The sequence below is a fragment of the Engraulis encrasicolus genome, chromosome 17 (assembly GCF_034702125.1).
Source record: "Engraulis encrasicolus isolate BLACKSEA-1 chromosome 17, IST_EnEncr_1.0, whole genome shotgun sequence".
NCBI classification, from domain to species: Eukaryota; Metazoa; Chordata; class Actinopteri; order Clupeiformes; family Engraulidae; genus Engraulis; species Engraulis encrasicolus.
Genome location: NC_085873.1, coordinates 23592702 through 23603834, shown reverse-complemented (window position 1 = coordinate 23603834; position 11133 = coordinate 23592702). Strand labels below are relative to the sequence as shown.

Below are 11133 nucleotides of genomic sequence, written 5' to 3'. Positions count from 1 at the left end.
ATGTGACAAGAAAACGGTCTCTACGGGCAACATATCACCCGGATGTCCACAAAACATTGTAGTTTTTATGGGTTTCTGCGAGAAGTGTAGCGCGGCACTAACAGCAGTACTAACCGGGACAGTCTGGGTACAGTGACTATTGGGAAACAGATATAAAAGTGACTATTTCTGTAGGCATAGGCCTAGTATAGTATTGACATAAGTGCACTGACTGCACTTGTTGCATGGCTACTGCGCGACGTCTGTATTGTGAGACAGAAAACTTTTTGGAACGAGGACGAGGTTGTCATTTTTGTCCACACGCACAACTTCGTAAAATGCATCAACTGATCTATTGGTCATTCTATGAAGGTATCCTGTACTGAGGATCTGTCTGTCTCTAAAGTTGTAGAATATTCTTGGGTTTAGTGACAACCTCATCAGATGCCAAAAATCAGAGCAAACCAAGAAAGAAGAATCATCCGAGCCTGAGTCACAATGGAAATAGAATGACCAGCCTAAGGTAAGGACATTCCAAAATCTAAAGAATGCATGTCTTCCGCAGACAGCAAAATAGCGGAGGGGAGTAGCGTTGTGCTGTTAAACAAACTCCGAGTATTTTATTGCTGTTCTTTCTCCGACTGCGGTCTTCCAAAATGGATCGCATTCAACAGGTAAAGTCACAATGCTTAGACGTTCAAGCTATCGATTTATTTTATCTCGCGCGCGCTCTGCATAATAGATACAGTACAGCAGCGCGTGAGGCTTTGCCCTTCGCTATTTGACGTCCCTTAGCAGTAGTCTTCGAAGTTACTTTGAAGTTAGCAAACAGGTTTTGTTTTCCTTAGAAAGTCTCTTAACAACATTTTTGTCCTTCGAAGTCTCTAAACGGCATGATGTTGTTGTCTTTAGATGGAGGATGACTCGCTCCACAACATGAGTTTGGCACGAGGACTCCCACCGCTTCCCCAGTCGTCCACCAATGAACCATCTGAGCTCTATCAGGTGTGTGTGTGTGTGTGTGTGTGTGTGTGTGTGTGTCATAGATGCTGGGAAGGAGGTGCAGTGTGGTGTATTTGCATTATTTCTCTCTCTCTCTCTCTCTCTCTCTCTCTCTCTCTCTCTCTCTCTCTCTCTCTCTCTCTCTCTCTCTCTCTCTCTCTCTCTCTCTCTCTCTCTCTCTCTCTGCACTTCCTCACATGAATCATAGACATCATAGACATAGGGCAGCCTCCGGAGCTGGTGTGTGAATGTGTAGGCCTACGTGTGTGTGTTTGAAACCACTTAAAGTCAGCTTTATAGTTGTGATATTGTGCTGTATGAATACATTGTTGTATTGTTGACTTGTATCGCACTGTATGCTTGTCTCTGCTAGACTGTGTTGAGGCATCGCCAGCACGTGTGCGTGTGTGTGTGTGAGACACAGCCAGCACCTAAAACTTTATAGTTGTGATATTCTGCTAAATAAATGCATACTGGTATTTTATTGTAGGTGTATTGCATTGTATTGCATTAATTTTACTGTATTGTATTGAATTGTACCATATTGTTGTCCGGTATTGTCTGCTCTCCTCCAGATTGTGATGCGTCACAGTCAACACCCTCCTCTGCTGCAGCCGAGCTCCTGGACGCAGGCGTCTCCCTTCAAGGAGCTGCGGCACCACCGCTCCCCCTCCGACTCCATAGCCAACAACTACAGCCCCACCGCACGCCACCTGCGCACCTCCAACCTCCTCCGCAGAGCACCGGGAGACTCCACCGCTGCCTCCTCCTCCTCCTCCTCTCGTATCCTTCATCATTACATTACATTACACCTCCTCCTCTGGTATCATTACATTACATTACACCTCCTCCTCTGGTATCATTACATTACATTACACCTCCTCCTCTGGTATCATTACATTACATTACACCTCCTCCTGTGCACTCTCAACCTTCTCCGCAGAGCACCGGGAGACTCCACCGCCGCCTCCTCTTCCTCCTCCTCTCGTATCATTTTATTATATTACATTACATTACACCTCCTCCTCTGGTATCCTTCAGATCATATCATTGCATCACGTTACACCGTTGCCACCTCCTCCTCCTCTCGTATCATTACATTACATTACACCTCCTCCTCTGGTATCCTTCACATCATATAATTACATCACATTACACCGTTGCCACCTCCTCCTCTCATATCCTTCATAGTATTACATTACATTACACCTCCTCCTCTGGTATCATTACATTACATTACATCACATTACACCGCTGCCTCCTCCTCCTCTCATATCATTACATTACATTACACCGCTATCACCTCCTCCTCTCATACTGTATCTTTCATAGTATTACACCTCCTCCTCTGGTATCCTTCACATCATTACATTACATCACATTACACCGCTGCCACCTTCTCCTCTCATAACATTAATGTAAATTAGGTCTAAGTACTTTCATGGCACTATTGAGAAACCTTACCTTTTAAGCAGGCTTGACTGTGCAACAACTGAGTTTATTAAACAATTAGTTGATCTACTAGTCGTATCTCTTTAAGGTATATGTCTATGATCTGGGGAACACTGGTAGCCTCTAGGGGTGTAACGGTACACAAAAATCACGGTTCGGTACGCACTTCGGTTTTAGGGTCACGGTTCGGTACATTTTCGGTACAGTATATGGGAACAAAATAGAAAATCATTTTCTTCCTCAGCACGTTGTCAATTTCACCAAAATAAAAAAACAAAAAAAGGACATACATTCAACCTGCTACCTTGGGTCGGAGATTTCATCAGTGTAAGAAATAGTACTTTCTCCTCAAGGTTTCACAAAGACCAAACCTCTACACCTGTTTTTTTGTTGCATTTTCTCTCAGGGCATGAGCCTCTGCATGTAGTAGCAGTATAATGTAAAAACACGAACAGAGTAGCCTTTTACTCAACCTTTTGGTATTTGGTACAGCACTGTTCGATTCGGTACAGGTCTTTTTGGTACGATAAGTCGGTTCGGTTCGATATCGTTACACCCCTAGTAGCCTCATACAGTATTGGAATCTCTGAGCTATCGGACTGGTCCTTTAGCTCAGCTGTATCGTGCTGTGCCTCCCGTCCCCGAATCAAAGTGTTGACTAGGAGGTGGTGAGTTCGCGAAATCAGGTGCTGGTTAATTTGCACCCCATCTGTACCAGCACCTTCACCCATGGCTGAAGTGCCTTTGAGCACTTCATCGGGCCTGTAACCAATACCCTGTGCCTAAGTAACGGTAAGTCGCTTTGGATAAAAGCGTCAGCTAAGTGTAATGTAATGTAATGTCAAATGATGCAAATTGAATTCAAAATTTTGGACATGAAGGAGAGAACGTTACAAGCTGTCTGTGAAGTTTTAAACTGACTGCACTGTTGGGCAGTCATGGGTAAGCGGTTAGGCCATCAGACTTGTATACCAAAGGTTGCTGGTTCGACTCCCAACCTGCCAGGTTGGTGGCAAGAGTAATCAACCAGTGCTCTCCCCCATCCTCCTCCATGACTGAGGTACCCTGAGCATGGTACCGTCTCACCGCACTGCTCCCTTGGGGCTCCATTGGGGGCTGCCCCCTTGCACAGTTGAGGCATAAATGCAATTTCATTGTGTGCAGTGTGCAATGAACACTTGTGTGCTGCGGAGTGCTGTGTCACAATGACAATGGGAGTTGGAGTTTGCCAGTTGGGCTTTCTTTTCACTTTCACTGTATAGCCTACTGTACATCTTCTGATAAGAGTATTACTCCCTCAGGTGCAATGCAAATGTTATAAAAGCCTTCCTCACCAAGAACACAGTTTGGGAGGGTGTGCAGATGACTTTGTGTTAGACCACGCATTGTACGTATTAGAGTGAATCCAGATTGTGCTCCTTAGTAGCCTTGTCCAGACACTACACCAGAGAGCACTGAACGAGAGAGAGCTGAAAGTAGACAGCGACGACAAAGGTATGAGCTTTTCATTTTCAAGCGAGAAAATGTAAACAGTCACTGAAAACGCATTTACCGATGGACTATATCCAGTGCACTATGCACACAACAAATAATGCCGTATTAAAGTCAAATTTAGTTGGCTAGTCTTCTAGTTGGTCTTTTTAGAGTTTTGAATGAATACAATTAATGTAATAAGTGTGGAACTACAAGCTAAGACTGTGCAACATACAGTAATGGGCTCACATGGGCATTTTGAGGGCAGCCAGACAGTATATTGTCCTCCACCAACCCAATATCCTAGCCAGTGTTGCCAGATTGGGCTACTTGGGATGAGCGTCGGTGGGCAAAAACGGGAAAAATTGGCCATTTGGCGGTTTTTTAAGCCGTTTTGGGCCCATAGAAGTCAATGTAATTTGTTGAATTTGGGCGGAATTTAGCGCATTTTGGCGGTTTTTGAGAACCTTTTGGGCAGGATTTGGTCAGACACATCTGGCAACACTGATCCTAGCCAGTGTCCCACACAGTTACTGTAGACAGAATGATCACTGATTCACCATGCAGGACCTTACTGTGCACACCAGGGTTGGGCAATTATTTTGGCCCAAGGGCCACATTGGGTTTAGCATATTGACAAAAGGGCCAGATGTCGCAGACAATTTGCCTGTGTCAGTAATGAAAAATAGTGTACGCTAACATAACTTGTCAGCCATGCCATTCCTGCACATTTTAATGAAATGTATTAAGAAGTAACGGTAACACTTTATTTTAGGGACACATCTATTAGCACTAATACATAAAATATTAATGCATGTGTAAGTAACTTGTAAGGCATGTACTAAGCAAAATAAGACAGTTGTTAAGCATGTATTCACAAATGTCTTGTTCATGCACAATAAGGGATTTATTACCAATATAACCTTAGTAAGGACCTAGTAGACCTAGATTTCTATTTATGTGTAAACAGTAAGGGCCAGAATACAATGTGTATAAGCTCCTGGTACACTGTGTGAACAAACCCTGAACAGTGTGAAAACAGATATGGAATAAGGGTCCCTATTCTAAAGTGATGCATTGCTCAGCCCAGATGGCTTAGGGCCCCCGCACTACCTAGGGCCCCCACTCTACGTCCCCCCCCCCCCCGGGAAGCAAAGTGTAAGAACATTTCAGATTTTACATTAGTCTCAGTAGGTATGAAGATCTCACTTATTCTACTCATTATGTTAATGAGTAATTGGAAGCATTATATAGCAAGGATTGGACGTAAAGTTATCAATGACGGTGGGTGGTGAGATGTCATTTTTTCATACACCAATTAGTTTTAATTGTAAAAACCCTGCAATAAATGCAGAATATAACAATGAGTAATAGTTTGGAAGCGAAACTAAGCTATTCCTTTCTGATAAATAAGTTAATGTTTGAGAAACTTTGCTACAAGAAGTGCAGTGCATGATGGGTACGCCCTTAGTCAGAAATGCAATGCATGGCCAATGCAGCAATGATAATATTTCTGTTGTTACGTACATGGCAAATTGTTTGGATAGCAACTAAATTTCACAAGTGAGGGGAGGAGCTAAGGACGTAGGCTCAGAGATGGGTAGGTTGTCTGTTGGCCTAGATTGCGTACCCATCATGCACTGCACTTCTTGAAGCTAATGTTCTCAAACATTCACTTAATTATCACAAAAGAGTAGTTTAGTTTTGCTTCAAAACTATTATTCTAATGTTCTGCATTTATTTTGGGTTTTTTTACAATTAAAACTCAGTGGTACATGAAAAAAATTACATCTCACCAACCCACCGCCATTGACAAGTGTACGTTCAATCCTTGCTATATATAGGCTCTTGTTACCTCCCCCTCATTAATATGAACAAGAGAAAACTAGATGACTCGGCTAGATAAATATTAATTATTTGATATTCCCTTACACTCTGTAGATCGGGGGGGCTAGGTAGTGCAGGCCTGGGTGGTGTGGGGGCCCTAGGACTTTGGTAGTGCGGAGGCCCTGAGCCATCTGGGCTGACCAATGCATCACTTTAGAATAGGGACCCTTATTCTGCATCTGTTTTCACACTGTTCAGGGTTTGTTCACACAGTGTGTCGGGAGCTTATACACATTGTATTCTGCCACTTACTACTTACTAATAAATAGAAATATAGGCTTACTGGTCCTTACTAAGGTTATATTAGTAATAAATCCCTAATTGGGCATGAACAAGACATTTGTGAATACATGCTTAACAACTGTCTTATTTTGCTTAGTACATGCCTTACAAGTTACTTACACAGGCATTAATATTGTATGTATTAGTGCTAATAGATGTGTCCCTAAAATAAAGTGTTACCGAAGTAACCTATATTCTTGTATTATCTTAACATTATCTTAACGGCCTGAGTTTGCCCTCCTCTGGTGTACACAGTATGCAAATACATGCTCAATGTACATCCTAGATTGTGCAACACATACTGTATATAGTGCATGAATGACCATTTTTTCGACAGCCAGATTTATTTATGTTTGTATGTATTTATTTTCTTCCACCAATGCGACATCATAGCCAATGCCCCGCACACAAGCAGCCCCAGCCCCCCCCAGCAGAGGCGCTGAGCCGGCCCATGACCCCCCAGGAGCAGTTGGACGTCATGCACAGGCAGGAGCAACAAGACTGCAGCAGCCAGAGCCAACCCACAGAGAAAGACATGGAGGTTTGCTGAGGGCTCACCATCATCTGCCATCCTCTCTGTGTATTCCTATTTTGAAGTTACACATTTTAAAGGTGCACTGTGTAACATTTTAAGCAGTTCATTTCCAGAATGCATGCTGTCCATTCACAAATTTTACCTTTTTAACAAATACTTACCACCACCATTAAATTCTAAGTATTCATTATGACTGGGAAAATTGTATTTCACATACATGAAAAGGGGGATCTTCTCCATATTATTTGTTAATATTAATGAAACAAAATCAAATTTGTCAATAAGCAGCACAGTTTCAATGGGCAGCATAGTTGCAATACCTACTCTGGCCACAATCTTATACAGTACATTGCACATTTAAGTACTTAACCTCCAATCCAGAGAACTTCACTGTGAGGGCGCACAACGGCTCCGACAAAGTGCTGAGCACTGCTCCGCAAAAGTTAGATTCCATTGTTTTCAATAGAACTCCGCACACTGGCGCCGATGTTCATGGACATTCGCGGATGTCGGATAGCGATTAGAGACGAGTTCTACTTTGTCGGCGCCGCCCATTGACTATCAATGCTATGTTCGTGTGAGATTGGGTTTGGGTGTCGGAATTGTTTTCGAAAGCGCAAGTGCTACACAGTGCTGTCGGAGCCGGTGTGCAGAAGCCCTTAAGGGTGGTTTATGCCTCCAGTCCAGCGTCCCTGCGTCGTGATGCAGTGAGCCGCGCAGTTAACGGAGTGAAGCCCCCCCCATCACGCAGGTACTCTGGGGCACCTCCCCAAAATTGTGTCTCGACGCAGGGAGCGACGGCGTGAAGTGCGAAAATAGGTCTCTGATTGGTCCTCTCGACCAGCCTGCTCCCTCTGTCCTCGAGTCGAGAACAAGCGCTACTTCCTTGTTCTAACCTTCGTCGGTCTACGGACTGTGAGCTCTTCATTAAATAAGTTGCCCGTGCTTTGTTGTTTGATTTATTTACACGAACCAAAGACAACACATGCGCTTGCAAGTTACGACGCTGAAGTTATTTGGACAGTTGAACAGTGGTTCCGAGGTCGAGGAAACATTCCGCTTCGTCCTCGACAAATGAGCCACTTCTTTGTTCCAAACTACCACTGTGGCTGCCAGTGCAATCAAACATGCACGTGATATAAAGATTTAATGTTTCATTTTCATTGTCGTCGAGTCTGTGATGCTAAAAAACAACCGACACGTCTAGTTTACTCTTTGTATTGAAGGCAGTTTGAGCGTGGAATGACATCGCGCAGACCGTGCTTCATCAAAACAGGGCATAAACCAAAATTAACTGCATCATGGCTGCGACAAGCTCACTCTGTGGCACAAGTAGGAAGCATAACCCGCCCTTTACTCTGTGTTTGTGTCTGCCTGTCTGCCTGGCTACAGAGGTACGTGTACTACATCACCAGAGGAGTCCACAGCTCCATGCTAGCGCCCCCTCCTGCCCAGCAGATGCAGAACATCCTGGGCCTGGTACCGGGACAGCTGCGGGGCACCAGCCGAGAGGTGACCCAGCTGGAGGAACAGCTGCAGCAGGAGGTGGATAGAGACTATGACTACAGCCTCCGCAAGAGCATCGGTCAGTACAACACCAGGCAGGGCAGCCATGGCTCAGTGGTTAGCGCGCTAGCCTTTATGGGTGCTGGACCCAGAAGCATAACTTGTCGGTTCGTTGGTGGTAACGAGTGGCAACTTTATTTTTGTGTAACGGAGGCTAACTAGCAGAGTTGGCGTGGAGCGTTAGTAAACCTTCCTCCTGATAGCCTCATACAGTGTCGATGCCGTTGGGCTGGAGGACTGGTCCTTTAGTCCAGCTGTATCGTACTTTGCCTCCCATTTCCGAATGCACGGTAGTTGACGAGGTCGCAGGTTCGTGCCCTGAGGGGGATGAACTGTGCAGGAAGACCTAAGTCACATTTGCTTATATAACCCCCTGACAACCCATGAATCAATATTTTGGCTGTTGCCACCCTAGAAACTTGCACATTGATTTATAAAAAAAATGACAACAAAAACTAGCCGAACGAGTGACGTCACATCAATGCAAAGTCAACGGGGCAGAATACAGCTTGCGCGCGCATGCTACCTGGAGCCGCCAGATTTGATGGCAAAAAGTTACAAGTTGGGGGATAAATCAGCTCACTTGTAGTGTACGTGTAAGAAAAAATATTATTCAGGGTGGCAACAGCCAGAATATTGCTTTACGGACTGTCAGGAGGTTATATTAGAAAAATCAAGTTGCCACTCGAAAGTGAAAACGAAACTCATTTTATAGAGGAGCTACAAGTCTGGGCCCAAGGTCTATTAGATCAGAGGGTTGCAGGTTCAAATCACACCCTTTCCAGCACCTTCATCCATGGTTGAAGTGGCCTTCAGCAAGGCACCTAACCCCACATTGCTCCATGGCCTGTAATAACCTGTTCTAGGGCCTGTAACCAATACCCTGAACCTAAATAAGTGTAAGTCGCTTTGGATGCAAGCATCAGCCAAGTGTAGTGTAAATACAACATCGTCACCACTAACCTGAATAAAGGGGACGCCGTACACTGACTTTTTTCTGACGTCTAACCACAGCTTGTGTATGTCATGTGTGTGTTGTGTATGTGTTTGCATGTTTTGCAGTGGACTACATCCTGCAGGATCCTTGCGAGCGCGAGCGCGTCTTCATTTTTAATGTGCCACAGCCGTTCCCCCGCCGGGTGATCCGGGGCCCGATGCCCTGGTCCAGAACCTTCCGCCAGGCTCACCTCTGGCACAGCCAGCACCTCTTCACCATCAACCCCATGATGTACCACCTACAGGACCTCTGGGTCAACAGGTATACATGGGTTCACCGTGTTTATCAACACAATATTGTGAGGAGGGGCAAGACACTGGCAGCCAACCACGTGAGCTAATTTTTTGACCGACAGCGGTTTCCAACAATCAGAGGTTGAGTTGTGCACAGCTAGTTTCGCGCAGTCAGGAGAAAACAAACATTTAGAACCCATGTATATAGCAGCACACTTTACATTACATTACATTTGTAGCATCACATTTCCTCTGAGCAAATACGTTTTTTTTCAAAAAGGAGGCTGCACCTTGCATAACAAGTGTTTTTATTGCTCAAACACGTTTCAAACTGATTTGAACGTTTGGGCCAGCACCCTCACAGGCGATGTATTTAAGAGTGAAGCCTACTTCAACCTGAACAATGGACTCTTAAGAAAATAAAAAAGACATTCACAGTATTAAGCAAACAGCTGTATAGGAGCAAAAGGAAGGAGTCAAAAGTGCCAGCTCCGAGTGCGATACAACACAACGGAAACTGGAGAATGTAATTACAGATGGCTGGTGTGTGTGTGTGTGTGTGTGTGTGTGTGTGTGTGTGTGTGTGTGGGCTTAGGCAGGTGTCTTTAGGGGGGATTTGAGTTTGGTGTTTGGTGTCGTGTGTCAGATCTGGTTTCAGGCTGCTAGTTTGCGGCAGTGAGTTCCTAACTTTTCCTACGCAAACTCCAGCAGAACTAATTAGTGGGCCGTGCGTGCACACCCTGATGAGCTAGGAGAATTCTTGAACAGTTGCAATTATGTGGAATTGATGAAAGTGATTATGCAATTATGAGAAATATACTATGTTATGAAATATTTATGAAACCCCAGAAATTACATTGTTTTGGGTGGGTTTCTCCTGGGTGACAAGTGTTTCTCGACCTCTTTTCTTTCTTTCTTTCTTTCTTTCTTTCTTTCTTTCTTTCTTTCTTTCTTTCTTTCTTTCTTTCTTTCTTTCTTTCTTTCTTTCTTTCTTTCTTTCTTTCTTTCTTTGTCTTTTACTCTCTCTCTCTCTCTCTCTCTATATATCTCTCTCTCTCTCCCTCTCTCTCCTTCCCCTCCATATTTATTATGTTGTGTAGTTTTGCATCGCTGCGGTTCGTGTCCCTGTCTCACCTCTGCTCTGCCAATCTGCCATTGCTGCCGGAGGAGTTTGAGGACTTGGTCCACAAGCAGTGTAGCGTCACCCGGGAGCATCTATTGGAGACGTGAGTATTTGTGAGTGTGTGTGTGTGTGTGTGTGTGTGTGTGTGTGTGTGTGTGTGTGTGTGTGTGTGTGTGTGTGTGTGTGTGTGTGTGTGTGTGTGTGTGTGTGTGTGTGTGTGTGTGTGTGTCTGTGCAGGGCCGCTGACAGCTTTGGCTGGGCTCAGGACAAAGTGATCTGAAAGGGCCCCCCACCCAATACATTCAATGTAATGAGGACCTAATTATGGGCCCCTCATCCCCTTGGGTCCAGGACAACTGACCCTTTTGTCCCCACTTGTCAGCTTTCGTGTGTGTGTGTGTGTGTGTGTGTGTGTGTGTGTGTGTGTGTGTGTGTGTGTGTGTGTGTGTGTGTGTGTGTGTGTGTGATAGACCTACCTATGATCAGGCCTATGATATCCCTACATGAAAGCCCAAATGGGAAACTCCAATTCCCCATTCTCATTGTGACACAGCACTCCACAGCACACAATGATACAGTATAGATACAGTATAAGAATCGATAA

At 44.7% G+C, this 11133-nt stretch overlaps 1 protein-coding gene across 1 annotated transcript in view; it reads left to right on the top strand.

Moving 5' to 3' along the window:
- Nucleotides 1-559: 559 nt before the first annotated feature.
- The window catches only part of dnah3 (dynein axonemal heavy chain 3), a 77863-nt gene continuing 67289 nt past the window's right edge, over nucleotides 560-11133 (top strand). The window contains exons 1-8 of the mRNA XM_063222001.1: nucleotides 560-653; nucleotides 892-984; nucleotides 1557-1764; nucleotides 3870-3927; nucleotides 6469-6616; nucleotides 8003-8195; nucleotides 9239-9434; nucleotides 10507-10632. Of these exons, the coding sequence (XP_063078071.1) occupies nucleotides 636-653; nucleotides 892-984; nucleotides 1557-1764; nucleotides 3870-3927; nucleotides 6469-6616; nucleotides 8003-8195; nucleotides 9239-9434; nucleotides 10507-10632 (1040 nt within the window). The 5' untranslated portion in view covers nucleotides 560-635. The remainder of the gene's footprint in view (nucleotides 654-891; nucleotides 985-1556; nucleotides 1765-3869; nucleotides 3928-6468; nucleotides 6617-8002; nucleotides 8196-9238; nucleotides 9435-10506; nucleotides 10633-11133) is intronic.